The following is a 20,951-nucleotide window of genomic DNA, read 5'->3' as shown; positions in this document are numbered from 1 at the left end:
TTTTTGCGATTTTTTTACCAAACATATGTAGCGTAAAACAATTTGGCCGAAAATGTTAAAAAATTTAGATTTTTACATTTTTTTGGGGGGGAATTTCATATAAAAAAATGTGAAAAATATTGTTATTTTTGCAAAATTGTCGCTCTTTTTTTGTTTATAGCGCAAATACCACCAAAAGAAAGCTCTATTTGTGGGAAAAAAAGGACGTCAAATTCGTTTAGGTACAGCGTCGCACGACCGCGCAATTGTCCGTTAAAGTCACGCAGTGCCGAATCGCAAAATAGGCCCTGGTCAGGAAGGGGGTAAAATCTTCCGGGGCTAAAGTGGTTAAAGTAGCTCAGTGCTGAATAAAAAAAATGGGCTGGTCATGAAGGGGGTAAAACCATCCGGAGCCAAGGTTGTTTAAAATTATGCTTTTATAGATCTCTATTATTTATAGTCTTTAAATGATCATTAGAATGACAGCTGCAAGTCTGTTCCATCACTAATGTAAAGTTTTAAAGAAAAACACCTTTGTGTATTTCTCCTGTTCCTGTTATTGATGGCCTCTGAATTATTTGACTATAAAGAGATGCAATGGAAAATTACAAATCAAAACCATCTTCCTCCTACAATCACAGCAAATATCATGTCACGCCAACGTACAACACATTCAATTTATTTGTGTCTGCGGGCTTGAGAGATCGCACACAAGTGAGTCACATGTCATCTGCAGCGACATCCATATCCTACAGCACATTACAGACAATCACTACAATTGTATACAATGTATCACATCAACAGTACAGAAAGAAACAATGGTCACCACAGGGAGGAGGAGCTTACAACTGACGCATCTCGCTAACAAAGAAAACCTACTGGTCACCACAAGGGGCGGAGCTGGGAACCTAGATATAGTGCTCTGATCACTGGAGATCCCAGGTATTAGAAGCTGGTGAGAAATTCCATACCAGGCGAATAAACCTCTTTCTTTCTCATTCTTAAATCTATATTATACCCAAAAGCAAACATTTTTGTTATATTGCAGCTCACCAGTTCTTAGATGCGACGGCCGCATGCATTTTATTTTGTAGGCTTTCTTTCTTCTATTTTAATCTGGTGACCCAGCCAGCAAGGCCGTTTTTCACTGCACAAACTCTCCAGCAGAATGCATCAGTTTACATGGGTGAGACAAACCACTTGGTCAGGAACATACATTCAATCCCCTCTGTTTAATAACGTTATGTGCCCCACAGTACAAGTTTTATAAAAAATATGCAGATTTCTAGCTTATTTCAGAGCGCCTCCTGGCACTCACGTGACTGCTCTCCTCTCCCAGGCTGACAACTACAGTGGGAGAGGCCGAGAATGCCCGCTGTTTTAACTAAGCTGATGTTAGCCAGTAGGAGGGGAGGAAAGAAGGAGAGAGGCAAGCAGTCACGTGAGCGCCAGGAGGCGTGCTGAAGGTAAAAAAATCTGCATTTTTTTTTATTAACACAGAGAGAGGGAGAGGGAGAGGGAGGGGGAAGAGAGAGGGGGGGGAAGAGAGAGAGAAGGGGGGGAAAGAGAGAGAGAGAAGGGGGGAGAGAGAGAGAAGGGGGGGAGAGAGAGAAGGGGGGGAGAGAGAGAGAGAAGGGGGGGAGAGAGAGAGAGAAGGGGGGAGAGAGAGAGAGAGAGAGAGAAGGGGGGGAGAGAGAGAGAGAGAGAAGGGGGAGAGAGAGAGAGAGAGAAGGGGGAGAGAGAGAGAGAGAGAGAGAGAGAGAGAGAGAGAGAGAGAGAAGGGGGAGAGAGAGAGAGAGATAGAGAAGGGGGGAGAGAGAAGGGGGGAGAGAGAGAGAGAGAAGGGGGAGAGAGAGAAGGGGGGAGAGAGAGAGAGAGAGAGAGAAGGGGGGAGAGAGAGAGAGAGAGAAGGGGGAGAGAGAGAGAGAGAGAAGGGGGGAGAGAGAGAGAGAGAGAGAGAGAGAGAAGAGAGGGAGAGAGAGGGGGGAGAGGGAGAGAGAGGGGGGAGAGGGAGAGAGAGGGGGGAGAGGGAGAGAGAGGGGGGAGAGGGAGAGAGAGGGGGGAGAGGGAGAGAGGGGGGGAGAGGGAGAGAGGGGGGGGAGAGGGAGAGAGGGGGGGAGAGGGAGAGAGGGGGGAGAGGGACAGTAAAGGAAAATTAAAGCAGATTTTTTAACAATGATGTATTTATGGCAGCGATTTATTTCTCTGATTTTTTTCTCCCATCAAAGGCAATTAGTGAAAATTCTATGAATCAAAGGATGGGGGTTGGGGGTTGTTTTTAACTCTATATATTGTTTTGATGAAGTTTTCCTTCAATCTAAATATTTACAAAAACTGCTTCAGGAAAAATAAAACAGAAATAATATTGGAATCCTCTGGCCGCTGCAGATATTTTTACATTTATCAAAATAAAATGAACGAGGTGCTGAGTGATCAGACACAGAAAATAGCGCAGAGAGCCCAATTCTCCCCGAGGAGGTCAGAACTCTCTGCTCTAAAAGGGAAAGCATGTCTAAAGAAGAACTCCGCACTAAGCAGGGACCTGTGTCTGCGATTTCTACAGCTATACAGTATACAGTTCTACAGCATAGCTTTTCAAGCTATAAGAGCACCATAAGAGAAGAGATATCCTACTGCTTCTCAGAAGAGAAAGATTTTGGGGTTTTTTTTTTTTTTTGCTTAGCTGTGACCTTCCGAAGGAGGAGTGGATACACAGAGCTCCCATTTTTGTGAATTCTTTCCCATGTGTATGACGGATGTAGGTACATGGAGGTCAGAGATGGATCTTATACTATTATAATATTATTAGATTATTAAAACTAGTGGTGCAACCTATCCCATTTTGGCCAAAAACGGGCCTTTCCCATTTTGGCCAAAAACGGGCCTTTCCCATTTTGGCCAAAAACGGGCCTTTCCCATTTTGGCCAAAAACGGGCCTTTCCCATTTTGGCCAAAAACGGGCCTTTCCCATTTTGGCCAAAAACGGGCCTTTCCCATTTTGGCCAAAAACGGGCCTTTCCCATTTTGGCCAAAAACGGGCCTTTCCCATTTTGGCCAAAAACGGGCCTTTCCCATTTTGGCCAAAAACGGGCCTTTCCCATTTCGGCCAAAAACGGGCCTTTCCCATTTCGGCCAAAAACGGGCCTTTCCCATTTCGGCCAAAAACGGGCCTTTCCCATTTCGGCCAAAAACGGGCCTATCCCATTTCGGCCAAAAACGGGCCATATATGCCAAAAATTTTTGGCCGTCGCAGCAGCAACTTTCACTTTAACTTATATATGGTGCGTGACTGGCTGCGGCAGGCTCCCGAGACCCGCCGTTTGTACCTCCTCACCCGCCCTGTGCTAGACTGGTTGCTAGAATCACCAGCCGCCAGACGTCCAGCAACCAGTGACATCACGGTCCAGAGGAAAGCGAGGCGGAGAAGAGGACCCAGCATGCAGAGCGGAGGAGGATCTTCCCCATCGTCCTCCGCGCCTATTACTGACTCTCTGGCTCCACCCACCTCCTCCCTCCATCTTCTACTGTATGGCCGCTGCGGATAGGAGGGACAGGAGCAGAACCAGAGTCAACCTGCTATCTCTGGGGAGCAGTGACTGACAACATATTATGTGTTATAATGTGCATCGTTGTTTCACTATACTTAGCCACCCCCTGGCACTATACCTGTATAATACAGCTATGGGATAGGTATATAGTGCCAGGAGCATCTATATACAGGCTGTAACTATTTTAAAATCATTTGGGGGGCAAAAAGTAATTTTCGGTTTTTCGGCCAAGGGCATCCTGAATTTTTGGTTTCTGTTTCGGCCCAGAACTTTCATTTCGGTGCATCCCTAATTAAAATGACATTGTTGTCCTTCCTATACCTAGGGTGTCCTGTACTTGTGTGTTCAGAATTAAAGTAGATCTAAACCATTAACGAATTATATTTACTTTGCATTATCTGTGTGTCCCGACTGATCAGAGACAAAGGATTATGATTGGCCGCTACAAGTCACTGCATCTTCCACAATGTACAGTTTAGTTACAATGCATTCTGATTGGCCGCTTTAGGTATTTGCATCTTCCACGGTAGACCGATTATTGGAATGGATTCTGATTGGCCATTATAAGTGACTGCATCTTCCACAGTAGACTGATCAGTAACAATGGATTCTGATTGGCTGCTTTATATTTTACTGCACTGTCCACAGTAGACTGATCAGGGACAATTGATTCTGATTGGCCATTATAAGTTACCGCATCTTCCACAGTGTACTGACCAGTGACAATGGATTCTGATAGGCTGCTTTAATTTTACTACATCTTCTTCAATACACTGATCAGGGACAAAGGATTCTGATTGGCCACTATAGGTTTTTTGAATATGCCACAGTAGACAGATCAGTGGAATGGACTCTGATTGGCTGCTATAGGTTACTGCATCTTCCACAGTGTACTGATCAGTAACAATAGATTCTGATTGGCCGCTATAAGTTTACTACATCTTCAGCAATAGACTGATCAGTGACAATGGATTATGATTGGCCGCTATAAATATCTGTTATTCTCTAGAATGATACTGAGATTATGGTAACATTGTTTTCATTATAACATTATTTTGTGCACAAGTCCGTTTACAACGATGGGGGACTGTTCCTCTCACTGACACCAATGATGGGGGACTGTTCCTCTCACTGACACCAATGATGGGGGACTGTTCCTCCCAATGATGTACAGAGATCACCCAGAGGGGAATGTTTTTTTTTTTTTTTTTCTGAATATAGAATTTCTCTTTAATGCTACTGGCAGACGGCACCGTATACTGGGGGCTGCAAGGAACTACCCAGCACTTCTCAACAGCATGCAGCAGCTGGGAGTTGTAGTTCCAGCAATTATAGTAGCAGTAACTGAGTAATAACATAAAGACAACCAACAACACATCAGCTCATAGCGATCATTCTTCTGATGTAACCTTTTCTGGATAAAAGTCTCTGCTCCTAATATCATAAATCCTAAATTTAATTTTCCCAGGGTTCCGAGAGGATGTCAACAACATATGGGCAAAATATTCAAATAAAAGCTTTTATACAAATAAAATCTAATGGCCGCATTTCCTGGCTCGCAATACGGGTGCGTTCTAAAAATATGACTGACATTCAATTATCATGTGTGCTGGAAAACCATACTTGGATATTAACGACGACAGATAGGACAAGAGAGATGGAGGCCATTTAGGGAAACCTGGACCATAAAGGCTGATAACATCGAGGGCCCATACACACCTTTCCATCGTGCTGTGTTATCATTCACATCATTGCAATTCAATGCACTCAAATGCAAGAAAGCAACAAAGTTCCAATGCACTACCAAAAACGATGCAAGGCCATTTTTAGAAAGTTTTGGGCGTGCTGCTTCCTTAATGGATAACTGCACTTTGGAAAAATAAAATGGGCTGCCCTAAAGTAATGCATGTTTAACGTGCAAACGATGGGGCACTATTCCTCCCACCGACACCAATGATGGGCACTATTCCTCCCACTGACACCAATGATGGGCACTATTCCTCCCACTGACACCAATGATGGGGCACTATTCCTCTCACTGACATCAATGATGGGGCTTCATTCCTCCCACTGACACCAATGATGGGGCACTATTCCTCCCACTGACACCAATGATGGGCACTATTCCTCCCACTGACACCAATGATGGGCACTATTCCTCCCACTGACACCAATGATGGGGCACTATTCCTCCCACTGACACCAATGATGGGGCACTATTCCTCTCACTGACATCAATGATGGGGCTTCATTCCTCCCACCGACACCAATGATGGGGCACTATTCCTCCCACCGACACCAATGATGAGGCACTATTCCTCCCACTGACACCAATGATGGGGCACTATTCCTCCGAGCGACACCAATGATGGGGCACTATTCCTCCCACTGACACCAATGATGGGCTACTATTCCTCCCACTGACACCAATGATGAGGCACTATTCCATCTCACTGACACCAATGATGGGGCACTATTCCATCTCACTGACACCAATGATGGGGCACTATTCCTCCCACTGACAACAATGATGGGGCACTATTCCTCCCACTGACACCAATGATGGGGCACTATTCCTCCCACTGACACCAATGATGGGACACTATTCCTCCCACTGACACCAATGATGGGGCACTTTTCCTCCCACTGACACCAATGATGGGGCACTATTCCTCCCACTGAAAACAATAATGGGGCACCACAGCCCATCCCCCTTAAAAACACTGGCCCTTTGTTTATAAAGATTAGAGACCCCTGCGCTAAAGGATAAGTGCACTTTTAGAAAAATTGCACATCCCTATAGCCCCTTTAATTTGACTAAACCAATCTACACCCCCCCCCCCCCACACTAAAAATGATTTAATTGATTTGTCCCATAAAGGATTTCCCCCGACTTCCTGCTCTGGTGTTACCTGGACAAAAAGTGTGGAGAGATGGCTCAGGAAAAAAAAAAAAACGTAATTCATTTTTGCCTTCAAGTGTTTTTAGTTGAAGAGTTTTCCATTGCAAATGAAACAAATCCCTTTCCTGATCTTCACCCCATTTACAAAATAAACAAACATATAAACTATCACAGGCTTTCATGTGTCATTGTCCAATTTCTTCAATTAAAGCAACACAAGCATTTTGCAGTATCATCTGTTACATATACAGGGTATCCAGGAAATAATGAAAACAGTTCCACCTTTTTTTAAACCTCTAGGACCTAACCCAGTCATTCTCAACCAGGGTTCCATAATATCCTAGAGTTCCTCCAGAGGTTGCCAGGGGCTCCCTGAGCTGTGGCTGGATGACCTCCCATCTGAGGAGGCTTCTATAGTTCTAGGGCCAACACCACTTGGCAGCCGCTGCAACCTCTAGGACCTAACTCAGTCCTTCTCAACCAGGGTTCCATGATACCCTAGAGTTCCTCCAGAGGTTGCCAGGAGCAACTTGAGCTGTGGTTGAATGACCTCCCATCTGATGATGCCTGTATAGACTTGGGGCCAACACTACATGGCAACCTCTGCAACCACTAAGACCCAACGCCGTCATTCTCAACCAAGGTTCCATGGTACCCTGGGATTTCTCCAGAAGTTGCCAGGGGCTCCTTGAGCTGTGGCTGATTGACTTTCCATCTGATGATGCCTCCATAGTTCTGGGGCCAACACCACTTGGCAACCTCTAGGACCCGACACAGTCATTCTCAACCAGGGTTCCATAGTACCCTAGAGTTCCTCCAGAGGTTGCCAGGGGCTCCTTGAGCTGTGCCTGGATGACCTCCCATCGGATGAGGCTTCTATAGCTCTGGGGCCAACACCACTTGGCAGCCGCTGCAACCTCTAGGACCTAACTCAGTCCTTCTCAACCAGTGTTCCATGATACCCTAGAGTTCCTCCAGAGGTTGCCAGGAGCAACATGAGCTGTGGTTGAATGACTTCCCATCTGATGATGCCTGTATAGTCTTGGGGCCAACACTACATGGCAACCTCTGCAACCACTAAGACCTAACGCCGTCATTCTCAACCAAGGTTCCATGGTACCCTAGGATTTCTCCAGAACTTGCCAGGGGCTCCTTGAGCTGTGGCTGATTGACTTCCCATCTGATGATGCCTCCATAGTTCTGGGGCCAACACCACTTGGCAACCTCTAGGACCTGACACAGTCAGTCATTCTCAACCAGGGTTCCATTGTACCCTAGAGTTCCTCCAGAGGTCGCCAGGGGCTTTTTGAGCGGTGGCTGACTGACTTCCCATCGGATGATGCCTCCATAGTTCTGGGGCCAACACCGCTTGGCAAAAAACCAGCAACATGATACCAATAGATCTTTTTAGCTGTCAGTTTAAGGGTGGCACTCTGACCACCACTCTAACTCCTATTGACCAGCAATGTAAGGGAAAATTTTTACCTTTAACCCTAAAGAATTGGTGTTAGTAAGGGTTCCTCAAGACCTGAAAACTATTTTAGGGGTTTCCTCTGGGGTTGAGAAAAGCCTACCTAACCTATAAGGAAATGTCAGAAAACATTCAAGGCAAGGTGGACACATTGTGTCATGGATGGAGGTGGGTTGGGGGAAGTTTGGGCTGCTCCCTCTCACCTGCCTCCTATCCACCCATTGGCAGCCATGTGCTCCCAGAGTGGAGACACTCAAATTTAAAAGTGTTAGGACTGCAGATAAAACAGGGTGCCGCGTCGTGGCTCTGCAGCTTACACATGCGTTTGCAAATGCGTGTCAACTAAACCCCTGTTCTTTATATCATGAGACAGGTCTACTTGGTTGGTGGCAGACTGGAGGGTGAGTACATCAGACTGGGGGCTGGCTGGCTTTCATGCACCTCTTTTAATCCTTTTCAATTCGTTTTTTTTTTCCGATACAGGGATGGAGACGCTGGGCATACCTGCTGGTGTCTCACTTAAAGTCCCACATAGCCCACATTGTCTAAGGGTGGCACTCTGACCGCCACTCTAACTCCTATTGACCAGCAATGTAAGGGAAAATTTTACCTTTAACCCTAAAGAATTTGTTTTAGTAAGGGTTCCTCAAGACCTGAAAACTATTTTAGGGGTTCCTCTGGGGTTGAGAAAAGCCTACCTAACCTATAAGGAAATGTCAGAAAACATTCAAGGCAAGGTGGACACATTGTGGATCACACGTTTAGAAATACTTGTATTGAACAGAGAATAGTACGCTGGCAATAAGACATCAATGATGACTAAACACCAATAAGAAACAAGAATGGGGGGGGGGGGGGGTGTCTCCCCAGGGTTTTAGTACATGCTTGGTAGTTGGCGGTGTTCTTTCACTGGGGTCCATATTGATGGTAGTTAGTATGGGTAGCATTTCAGGATGGAGAAACCCACCATAGAAAGACACTATGCATTCTAAGAAGGAACATCTGTGGTACTTATAAACTCTCAGCATTTGTGTGATCTCTGAGTGATCAAAGACATTGGGGTTAGATAAGTCTCCCTCAAACTTTTTATCCCTGAGGAACCATTGTAATATTTTTCTAAGTCTCATGGACCCCAAAAATAAATATACCTACAGCTCATGGCGTTATCAGTAGATTGTACTTGGCTTCAAGTAAAAGAAAAAAATGTGATAATAGCCTAATGTTTTTGACCCCCAGAGCAGTTTTCAAAAAAGCACCCGCTCTTTCAACAACAAAAAGTTTCAAAAATAATATTGAAATTGATGATCAATCAATAATCAATCTGCTTTCTGCTGGAGGAACTCTGAGCAAAGTCAGGAAGAAACCCCTGAGCAGAGTCAGGAAGGAACCCCTGAGCAGAGTCAGGAAAGAACCCCTGAGCAGAGTCAGGAAGGAACCCCTGAGCAGAGTCAGGAAGGAACCCCTGAGCAGAGTCAGGAAGGAACCCCTGAGCAGAGTCAGGAAGGAACCCCTGAGCAGAGTCAGGAAGGAACTCCTGAGCAAAGTCAGGAAGGAACCCCTGAATAAAGTCAGGAAGAAACCCCTGAGCAGAGTCAGGAAGGAACCCCTGAGCAAAGACTGGAAGGAACCCCTGAGCAAAGACTGGAGGGAACCCCTGAGCAAAGACTGGGAAGAACCCCTGAGCAAAGACAGGAAAGAACCCCTGAGCAAAGACAGGAAAGAACCCCTGAGCAAAGACAGGAAGGAAACCCCTGACCAAAGTCAGGAAGGAACCCCTGAGCAGAGTCCGGAAGGAACCCCTGGTTGAGAAATGCTAGGATAGGCCAAGAAAATTCTAATTCCAATCTTTCCAGACTGCGCCCAAAGCAAAAAACTTTGGCTGGAGGCCCATTTGACATTGACAACTGGTTGCCAAGAAATAAACTGTGTAGGCAGTCACAAAACAGCCATTACCCCATGATAATACACCCTTAACATGAGATGAAAGGGTAGGACAGGCATCAGTTGAAGGGCTGGGCGCAGTACCAAGGCGACTCCTTCGCCACGGGGCACACATCAATGCATGGCGTGTCCAGCTACATGGAAACAGCAGCAATTCACAACTGTACTGCTGAATCACAGCAAAGAGACACAAATATTCCTAATCCAACATCTTGGAAAGTATGCAGAGTGTGAGCTCTATGTACACGCTGGACGCACAATGCAAGTTTCATTCACCATGCAAAGTATGACATTCCAATTCTAAAGAACAGCACAACTTTTATCAATGACAGAACACAAACTTCTCTGATCACAGCATGGCAAAGTATGTGCAATCTCAGGACAGACGTAGACTTTCCTTCATTGACAGGTGCAGAGTGCAACGGTGGATAATACATACTGTGCAATGATCTGCAGAACCTCAGGAAGAAACATTCAGTGAGTGATAGAAATACTTATTTTAACCCCCAGTGACCTGCAGGATACATAATATGATCTCCAGTGCCTTATAGTATGTACACCATGACCTCCAGTGACCTGCAGGGGGTACAACATGACCTCCAGTGACCTGTAGGGGGTACACCGTGACCTGTAGGGGGTACACCATGAACCTCCAGTGACCTGTAGGGGGTACACCATGACCTCCAGTGACCTGTAGGGGGTACACCATGACCTCCAGTGACCTGAAGGGGGTTCACCGTGACCTGTAGGGGGTACACCATGAACCTCCAGTGACCTGTAGGGGGTACACCGTGACCTGTAGGGGGTACACCATGAACCTCCAGTGACCTGTAGGGGGTACACCGTGACCTGTAGGGGGTACACCATGACCTCCAGAGACCTGTAGGGGGTACACCATGACCTCTAGTTACCTGTAGGGGGTACACCATGACCTCCAGTTACCTGTAGGGGGTACACCATGACCTCCAGTTACCTGCAGGGGGTACACCATGACCTCCAGTTACCTGCAGGGGGTACACCATGACCTCCAGTTACCTGTAGGGGGTACACCATGACCTCCAGTTACCTGTAGGGGGAACACCATGACCTCCAGTTACCTGTAGGGGGGTACACCATGAACTCCAGTGACCTGTAGGGGGTACACCATGACCTTCAGTGACCTGTAGGGGGTACACCATGACCTTCAGTGACCTGTAGGGGGTACACCTTGAACTCCAGTGACCTGTAGGGGGTACACCATGACCTCCAGTGACCTGTAGGGGGTACACCATGACCTCCAGGTTATTACAGGATGTACACTATGACCTCCAATGACCTGCAGGATGTGCACCATGACCTCCAGTGGCATGCAGATGTAAACCACAACCTTTACTGACCTGCAGGAAGAACATTAAGAACTCCTGTGACCTGCGCTATGTACACTATGACATTCAGTGACCTGCATAATTATGTCTTCGAGTGAGTTGTAGAATGCATACTATTGATCATCGGTGACTTGAAAAAGGATGAAAACAGGACCACCAGGGACCTGCAGGTTGCACGCCATGACCTCCAGGGACCTGTAAAATGTACACGAAGACCTCCAAATGACAGGCAGGATGTACACAATGGCCACTAATGACCTGCAGGATGCACACCAGGATCACCTGTGACCTGCAGTGCAGGCTGCATACTACAACAAGTAGGATGTACAATAGGAGCAGCACTGACCGGTAGGATGAACAGTTGGACCTCCAGCGATCGACAGAATGCTTGATATGGCGACTTGACCAGCTGCACAGTGCAACTTTCGGGTTACAAACAGAAGGCACAGCACAACCTACAGTGACTGACTGCGTGCACAGCTCAAGCTTCACCGACCAATAGATTGCTCAGTGTTACCTCCTGTTACTAACATGGTGCACCGCGCAACCTCCAGGCGCTGACAGGGTGCAGAGTGCCACTTCCAGGGACTGACAGGGTGCACAGTACCACCTCCAGCCACTGACAGGGTGCAGAGTGCCACTTCCAGGGACTGACAGGGTGCACAGTGCAACCTCCAGCCACTGACAGGGTGCAGAGTGCCACTTCCAGGGACTGACAGGGTGCACAGTGCAACCTCCAGCCACTGACAGGGTGCACAGTGCCACTTCCAGGGACTGACAGGGGGCACAGTGCCACCTCCAGGGACTGACAGGGGGCACAGTACCACCTCCAGGGACTGGCAGGGCGCAAAGTACCACCTCCATGGACTGACAGGGTGCACAGTGCCACCTCCAAGGACTGACAGGGTGCACAGTGCCACCTCCAAGGACTGACAGGGTGCACAGTACCACCTCCAGGGACTGACAGGGCGCACAGTACCACCTCCAGGGACTGACAGGGCGCACAGTGCCACCTCCAGGGACTGACAGGGGGCACAGTGCTACCTCCAGGGACTGGCAGGGGGCACAGTACCACCTCCAGGGACTGACAGGGTGCACAGTGCCACCTCCAGCCACTGACAGGGCGCACAGTGCCACCTCCAGGGACTGACAAGGGGCACAGTGCCACCTCCAGGGACTGACAGGGCGCACAGTGCCACCTCCAGGGACTGACAAGGGGCACAGTGCCACCTCCAGGGACTGGCAGGGGGCACAGTACCACCTCCAGGGACTGACAGGGCGCACAGTACCACCTCCAGGGACTGACAGGGCGCACAGTGCCACCTCCAGGGACTGACAGGGCGCACAGTACCACCTCCAGGGACTGACAGGGCGCACAGTGCCACCTCCAGGGACTGACAGGGTGCACAGTGCCACCTCCAGGGACTGACAGGGTGCACAGTGCCACCTCCAGGGACTGACAGGGTGCACAGTGCCACCTCCAGGGACTGACAGGGTGCACAGTGCCACCTCCAGGGACTGACAGGGTGCACAGTGCCACCTCCAGGGACTGACAGGGTGCACAGTGCCACCTCCAGGGACTGACAGGGTGCACAGTGCCACCTCCAGGGACTGACAGGGCGCACAGTGCCACCTCCAGGGACTGACAGGGCGCACAGTGCCACCTCCAGGGACTGACAGGGCGCACAGTACCACCTCCAAGGACTGACAGGGCGCACAGTACCACCTCCAGGGACTGGCAGGGAGCACAGTACCACCTCCAGGGACTGACAGGAGGCACAGTGCCACCTCCAGGGACTGACAGGGTGCACAGTGCCACCTCCAGGGACTGACAGGGTGCACAGTGCCACCTCCAGGGACTGACAGGGTGCACAGTGCCACCTCCAGGGACTGACAGGGTGCACAGTGCCACCTCCAGGGACTGACAGGGTGCACAGTGCCACCTCCAGGGACTGGCACGGTGCACAGTGCCACCTCCAGGGACTGACAGGGCGCACAGTGCCACCTCCAGGGACTGACAGGGCGCACAGTGCCACCTCCAGGGACTGACAGGGCGCACAGTGCCACCTCCAGGGACTGACAGGGCGCACAGTGCCACCTCCAGGGACTGACAGGGCGCACAGTGCCACCTCCAGGGACTGACAGGGCGCACAGTGCCACCTCCAGGGACTGACAGGGCGCACAGTGCCACCTCCAGGGACTGACAGGGCGCACAGTGCCACCTCCAGGGACTGACAGGGTGCACAGTGCCACCTCCAGGGACTGACAGGGTGCACAGTGCCACCTCCAGCCACTGACAGGGCGCACAGTGCCACCTCCAGGGACTGACAGGGCGCACAGTGCCACCTCCAGGGACTGACAAGGGGCACAGTGCCACCTCCAGGGACTGACAAGGGGCACAGTGCCACCTCCAGGGACTGGCAGGGGGCACAGTACCACCTCCAGGGTCTGACAGGGCGCACAGTGCCACCTCCAGGGACTGACAGGGCGCACAGTACCACCTCCAGGGACTGACAGGGTGCACAGTGCCACCTCCAGGGACTGACAGGGTGCACAGTGCCACCTCCAGGGACTGACAGGGCGCACAGTGCCACCTCCAGGGACTGACAAGGGGCACAGTGCCACCTCCAGGGACTGGCAGGGGGCACAGTACCACCTCCAGGGACTGACAGGGTGCACAGTGCCACCTCCAGGGACTGACAGGGTGCACAGTGCCACCTCCAGCCACTGACAGGGCGTACAGTGCCACCTCCAGGGACTGACAGGGCGCAAAGTGCCACCTCCAGGGACTGTTATAGAAGTAATATATGACCCCTGACATGACAGGGGCCCCTAGAAGTGGAGGATTATGGGGCCCCCGCCCCTTATGCGTCACTCAGGATGTGACATGATGGGAAGAAGCCCACACAGAGCCCTTCGCAGCATCACACCCCTACTCACAGACATGGTACCTACCTCCCTCCACCGTGGTCACAGAGGGACGAGCCCATTAACTACCTGTGTGGGGGGGGGGGGGTTTATGAAGCGGCCCCCCCATTACCATCACCCTCCCTTTGGGTACAATGCGGGGCACAGCGGGCACTCACCCGTCTTCTCATGGTCGTAGCCCACCACTATGAAGTAGTCTGCCAGCCTTGCCATGGCCGCCCGCAGTCCTCCCATCCCACGGAAAATCTCAGCATCTTGGCCGCAGAAGCTCGGCCATGTTTGAGGCGCAGAGGACCCCCCTGACTACTGCGCGTGCGCAGACCGACCCGGACTACTGGGCATGCGCGAGGGGAGACGGGCTGGTGGGCGGGGTTTACACAGTGTGAGATTGTCTATTATTACAGATCACTTATAATTCCATGCTAAAGTTATATTACTGTTATTGTCATGTTACATTATATATATTTATATTTATATTCTATAAATTTTGTTATATTGCAGAATATGTATCATTTGATAAATAATATGATATTTTTTCTTATTGTATGTTTTTTATTATTATAATAATTATATTTTTATATTATTATATAATAAATGTATACGTTTAGATTTTATATATTAATTGATTTATTGTATTTACATATATATTAATTATTATATGCATATATTATATGGTGGTGCCCCGATCCCACAGCTCAATCAACTGAGGGAGACGGTCCTGGCGCTTGCTGAACTTTCTTGGGCGCCCTGAAGCCTTCTTCGCAAATAGTTACAAAGTTACAGTTAGTGAGGTTGAAAAAAGACATCAGTCCATCCAGTTCAACCTATGATGTGTGTGTGTGTGTTTGCTGCTAACCATACATTGTATACCCCTGTATGTTGTGGTCTTTAAAACCACTTACCGCAAAGTGACGTAGGGGTACCTCGGCAGACTTTGCGGGGTTATACCGGGATGATGCCTCCAGCTAGAGGCACCATCCCGGTACCGTGGTTTACAGCCAACGGTCGGCTTTCCGTCAGTAACAACCAATGCGGCTCGGGAGCCGCTCGATCGTTACCCGGGTGAGCAGGAGGGGACGTCCCCTCCCGCCGCCTTCCGTGACTTTGCCCGGGCCTCCCGTCCCACCGGGAGACCCGAGCACCCAGCCGACACGTCCGCCGGCTGGATGGAGTCCCGAAGCGGCTTCGATCGGGTCTCCGATGACGTAACCCGGAGGCGACGTCCATGACGTCACTTCCGGGTTACTCTGCTACAAAAGGCGGCAGATTTTAAAAAACGGCTGTATGAAAAATGCCGTTTTTGGCGTTTTGCATACATGAAAGTGAAGAGGAGGGGTTTGGGGTTTTTTTTTATTTTAAAAAACCTGTAATAAAGTTAAAAAAAAAATAAAATAAATAGGAAAAAAAAAAAAATTTTAGCCGCCCCCGTCACCGTTAGCTCACGCACGAAAAAAAGCATATACGGAAGTCGAGCCGCGAATGAAATCACTGTTCAAACCACACATGTGAGGTATCGCCGCGATCGCCAGAGCGTGAGCAATAATTAAAAAAAAAAAAGAGCTACACTCTAACTCTAAACTGGTAACCGTTAAAAAATTTTAAAGCGTTGCCTATTGAGATTTCTATTGACCGTAGTTTGTCGCCATCCCACGGGTATGCGCAATTTTATACTGTAACATGTTGGGTATCTGTTTACTCGGCGTGACATCTTTCACAATATACAAAAAAAGGGGTTAACTTTACTGTTTAGTAATTTTTAAATGCAGTGAAATGTGATTTTTCGTAATTTTTCCAAAAAAATGGCGTTTTAAAGACCGCCGCGCAAATACCGCGTGACAAAAAATATTGCAATGACCGACATTTTATTCTCCGGAGTCTTTGCTAAAAAAATTTATATAATGTTTGGGGGTCCTAAGTAGTTTTCTAGGAAAAAAACTGATTTTAACTTGTGAACAAAAAGTGTCCAAAATAGGGCTGGGGCTTAAGTGGTTAAGGTGCCCATCTAATAGTTTTTTGAAACTATCGATGCTCCCTGCTGATACGACTGCTTGCGGAAGAGAATTCCACATCCTTACTGCTCTGACAGTGAAGAACCGCTTCAGGGCAGCCATCAGAAAATGTGGGCCCCCTTACAAAGCTTTAGGCCTGGGCCCCCCAGGCTTGACCACCAACATTCCCCAGGGCCTTGCAGTGCCCCTGCACCCACATGAAAGGAATGCACTAAGGGGAGGTGCTCCTCCCAACCCTGCCATCTCCTGACCCTGCCGGACGGCCGGGCCCCTCAGGATACCCGGGCCCCCTACATGTGTGTGGGCTGTCCCCCCCCCCCCCCCCCCCCGATGGCAGCCCTGAACCCCTTACGTATTTTAAGGTTAAACCACCTTTCCTCTAGTTTTAGTGAGTGGCCACGTGTCTTATTGTATTCCCTTTCACTGAATAGTTTGTTCCTTATGCTCGGGTCACCAGTACAGTATTTGTACATTGATATCATATCCCCCCCTCAATCGTCTCTTCTCCAGAGAGAATAGGTTCAGTGCTTGTAGTCTTTCCTCATAGCTGATGTCCTCCATTCCCCTAATTATTTTTGTTGCCCTTCTCTGGACTTTCTCCAGTTCCAGCACATCCTTCCTGAGGACCGGTGCCCAGAACTGGACAGCATACTCCAGATGCGGCCGGACCAGAGTCTTGTAGAGTGGGAGAATAATCTCTTTATTTCTGGAGTGAATCCCCTTTTTTATACATCCCAGTATTCTGTTGGCTTTGCTTGCAGCGGCTTGGCATTGCATGCCACTGCCAAGGCTGTTGTCCACCAGTACCCCCAGGTCTTTTTCCATCTTAGATTCACCCAGAGGTTCCCCCCCTAGTGAGTAGCTTGCTTTCTGGTTTCTGATGCCCAAGTGCATTACTTCACATTTTTTCAACATGGAGTTGAAATGTGTTTTTCTTCGGATTAAGTTCATTTTCATCTAATCACTCTTCATATCATTCTGGAGTATATGCAAATTGCCATCTGAAACACCGAGGCATCAGACTTTCTGAAAATGTATATTTGTGTCATTCTCAAAACTTTTGGCCACAGCCGTATATAATTCTGCACTGTATATAACTAACTGCACCCAGTATCTGTCTATATACCACTAATTGTAACCAGTAAATAACCCCTTAACACTGCACTGTGTATTACTGTCCACAATATACAGCAGCAGTATTGAGCCCCGAAAAGGTTTTACCCCCCCCCCCTTCATGACCAGAGCATTTTCTGCTTTTCAGCACTGCGCTACTTTAACTGAAAATTGTGCGGTCATGCAACGTCATACCCAAATTACATTTTTAAAATTTTTGCACACAATAGAGCATTTTTTTGGTGGTATTTGATCACCACTGGGTTTTTTTTTTTTTTGTTTTATATAGACCAAAATTTTGGGGAAAAAAAACAATATTTTTTACTTTCTATAAAACATATCCAATAAAAAAAAAATTAAAAAATTCAAATTTCTTTATAAATTTAGGCTAAAATGTATTTTTCTACACAAAAAAAAAAACAAAAACGTAAAGATAATCTTAATTTATAAGACCTATTTGTTATTATTATTGTTAGTATATACAGTGCAGTATTATATTTACATTGCTATTTTGACATTAAATTCCAGGATTATGGCAGCAGATAGCTGCCATAACCCCGGTATTTTTGTCACAGCAGGCGGTCCTCTTTAACATGAAAGAAGTCCCAGCGGCAGATTCGCCACAGGATCACTTTTATGGGTGACGGGAGAGGTGTCCTTCCCGGTCGTTTTCCCTGCTTACCAGAGTCGACGGTAGCTGGGAGAACGATCCGATACCCGGTGTTGCTGGGCAGGAAGTTGAGTGAGGGCAAGATGGCCCCCACTTGACTCTATGCCCTTGGAGGACCGGAGTGACGTCAAACTTCATTTCCATCCCCTGGCCTTAAAGGGCCCATTTTATTTTTTGGAAAAACAAAATAAAATTTTTCTTTTTTTTTTTTATTGCTTTTAAGTGTAAATGTGAAATCTGAGGTCTTTTTTTGACCCCAGATCTCACAATAAAGAGGACCTGTCCTGCTTATTTCTATTACAAGGGATGTTTACATACCTTGTAATAGGAATATCCAATCAACACCAAGATTAATGGAACTTTATATGAGGTACATGTGAAACATGCACCTCCATCCCTATTCTAGACAGTAAAGGGGGACGTCCATGTGAAACAGGCACCTCCGTCCCTATTCTAGACAGTACAGGGGGAGGTACATGTGAAACAGGCATCTCCATCCCTATTCTAGACAGTAAAGGGGGAGGTACATGTGAAACAGGCACCTCCATCCCTATTCTAGACAGTAAAGGGGGAGGTACCTGTAAAACAGGCACCTCCATCCCTATTCTAGACAGTAAAGGGGGACGTACATGTGAAACAGGCACCTCCATCCCTATTCTAGACAGTAAAGGGGGACGTACATGTGAAACAGGCACCTCCATCCCTATTCTAGACAGTAAAAGGGGAGGTACCTGTGAAACAGGCACCTCCATCCCTATTCTAGACAGTAAAGGGGGAGGTACATGTGAAACAGGCACCTCCATCCCTATTCTAGACAGTAAAGGGGGAGGTACATGTGAAACAGGCATCTCCATCCCTATTCTAGACAGTAAAGGGGGAGGTACATGTGAAACAGGCACCTCCATCCCTATTCTAGACAGTAAAGGGGGAGGTACCTGTGAAACAGGCACCTCCATCCCTATTCTAGACAGTAAAGGGGGGCGTACATGTGAAACAGGCACCTCCATCCCTATTCTAGACAGTAAAGGGGGAGGTACCTGTGAAACAGGCACCTCCATCCCTATTCTAGACAGGCACCTCCATCCCTATTCTAGACAGTAAAGGGGGAGGTACATGTGAAACAGGCACCTCCATCCCTATTCTAGACAGTAAAGGGGAGGTACCTGTGAAACAGGCACCTCCATCCCTATTCTAGACAGTAAAGGGGGAGGTACCTGTGAAACAGGCACCTCCATCCCTATTCTAGACAGTAAAGGGGGACGTCCATGTGAAACAGGCACCTCCATCCCTATTCTAGACAGTAAAGGGGGAGGTACATGTGAAACAGGCACCTCCATCCCTATTCTAGACAGTAAAGGGGGACGTACATGTGAAACAGGCACCTCCATCCCTATTCTAGACAGTAAAGGGGGAGGTACCTGTGAAACAGGCACCTCCATCTCTATTCTAGACAGTAAAGGGGGACGTACATGTGAAACAGGCACCTCCATCCCTATTCTAGACAGTAAAGGGGGAGGTACCTGTGAAACAGGCACCTCCATCCCTATTCTAGACAGTAAAGGGGGAGGTACTTGTGAAACAGGCACCTCCATCCCTATTCTAGACAGTAAAGGGGGAGGTACATGTGAAACAGGCACCTCCATCCCTATTCTAGACAGTAAAGGGGGAGGTACCTGTGAAACAGGCACCTCCATCCCTATTCTAGACAGTAAAGGGGGACGTACATGTGAAACAGGCACCTCCATCAGTATTCTAGACAGTAAAGGGGGAGGTACCTGTGAAACAGGCACCTCCATCCCTATTCTAGACAGTAAAGGGGGAGGTACATGTGAAACAGGCACCTCCATCCCTATTCTAGACAGTAGAGGGGGAGGTACCTGTGAAACAGGCACCTCCATCCCTATTCTAGACAGTAAAGGGGGACGTACCTGTGAAACAGGCACCTCCATCCCTATTCTAGACAGTAAAGGGGGACGTACATGTGAAACAGGCACCTCCATCCCTATTCTAGACAGTAAAGGGGAGGTACATGTGAAACAGGCACCTCCATCCCTATTCTAGACAGTAAAGGGGAGGTACTTGTGAAACAGGCACCTCCATCCCTATTCTAGACAGTAAAGGGGGAGGTACATGTGAAACAGGCACCTCCATCCCTATTCTAGACAGTAAAGGGGAGGTACATGTGAAACAGGCACCTCCATCCCTATTCTAGTCAGTAAAGGGGGAGGTACATGTGAAACAGGCACCTCCATCCCTATTCTAGACAGTAAAGGGGGAGGTATTTGTGAAACAGGCACCTGCATTCTTATTCTAGACAGTAAAGGGGGGGGGGCTTAACAAATGACAGATAACAAAGGAATGGGATAATGATTCAAAAATAAAATGGAATGAGAAAATAATATATAAAATAAATGTAAATATAAAGGAAACATGTATAATAGCATAATTGCATTGGTAATGGGAATTACATACATGTATATAAAAATAATTGAGTTCCTAAATGTACATGGAGGGGGTAGGGGTTGGGGGTATTGGGACTTTGTATGAGGCAATTGACACAAAACAGATAAAGATTAGTATAGCATGTTTATTATATAATTACATTGGTAATAGCAATTACATATATGTATATATAAAAAATATAGTTAATATATTTACATGGATACAGGACATTTCATATATATATATATATATATATATATATACACATACATAATTGGATACCGCAGCAGCACATTCCAGTAGCCAGTAAACCAATAAATACACCATGAATGGTGACATTACATATAATAAAGTCATTGATGATGACAGGAGATGTAAGGTATATAAAAAATGTAGATATGATAAGATAAAAAACATAGCTGCATCTTGAATAGCTCTACGCGTTTCATGATGAAAAAAAAACACTTCCTCAGTAGCATAAGCAGCGTTGTATTTATAAACAGATATAAGTACCGATGTAAACTTGTTGGATAAATCAAACATCAAAGAGCAAATGGCATGCAAGGACCGAAATAACCAATCCT

General features: G+C 47.6%; 1 protein-coding gene across 4 annotated transcripts in view; it reads right to left on the bottom strand.

Moving 5' to 3' along the window:
- Positions 1 to 14,453, bottom strand: part of SBF2 (SET binding factor 2) — a 645,230-nt gene extending 630,777 nt beyond the window's left edge. For all 4 annotated transcript variants that reach the window (XM_082270857.1, XM_082270858.1, XM_082270859.1 and 1 more), the window contains exon 1: positions 14,292 to 14,453. In XM_082270857.1, coding sequence (XP_082126983.1) covers positions 14,292 to 14,367 — 76 coding nt within the window. In that variant the 5' untranslated portion in view covers positions 14,368 to 14,453. The remainder of the gene's footprint in view (positions 1 to 14,291) is intronic.
- Between the last annotated feature and the right edge of the window lie 6,498 nt (positions 14,454 to 20,951).

This window comes from Pelophylax lessonae (genome assembly GCF_965119305.1).
Source record: "Pelophylax lessonae genome assembly, chromosome: 10".
Classification (NCBI taxonomy): Eukaryota; Metazoa; Chordata; class Amphibia; order Anura; family Ranidae; genus Pelophylax; species Pelophylax lessonae.
Note: the sequence above shows the minus strand (reverse complement) of the source record. Positions and strands in the feature narration are given on the sequence as shown.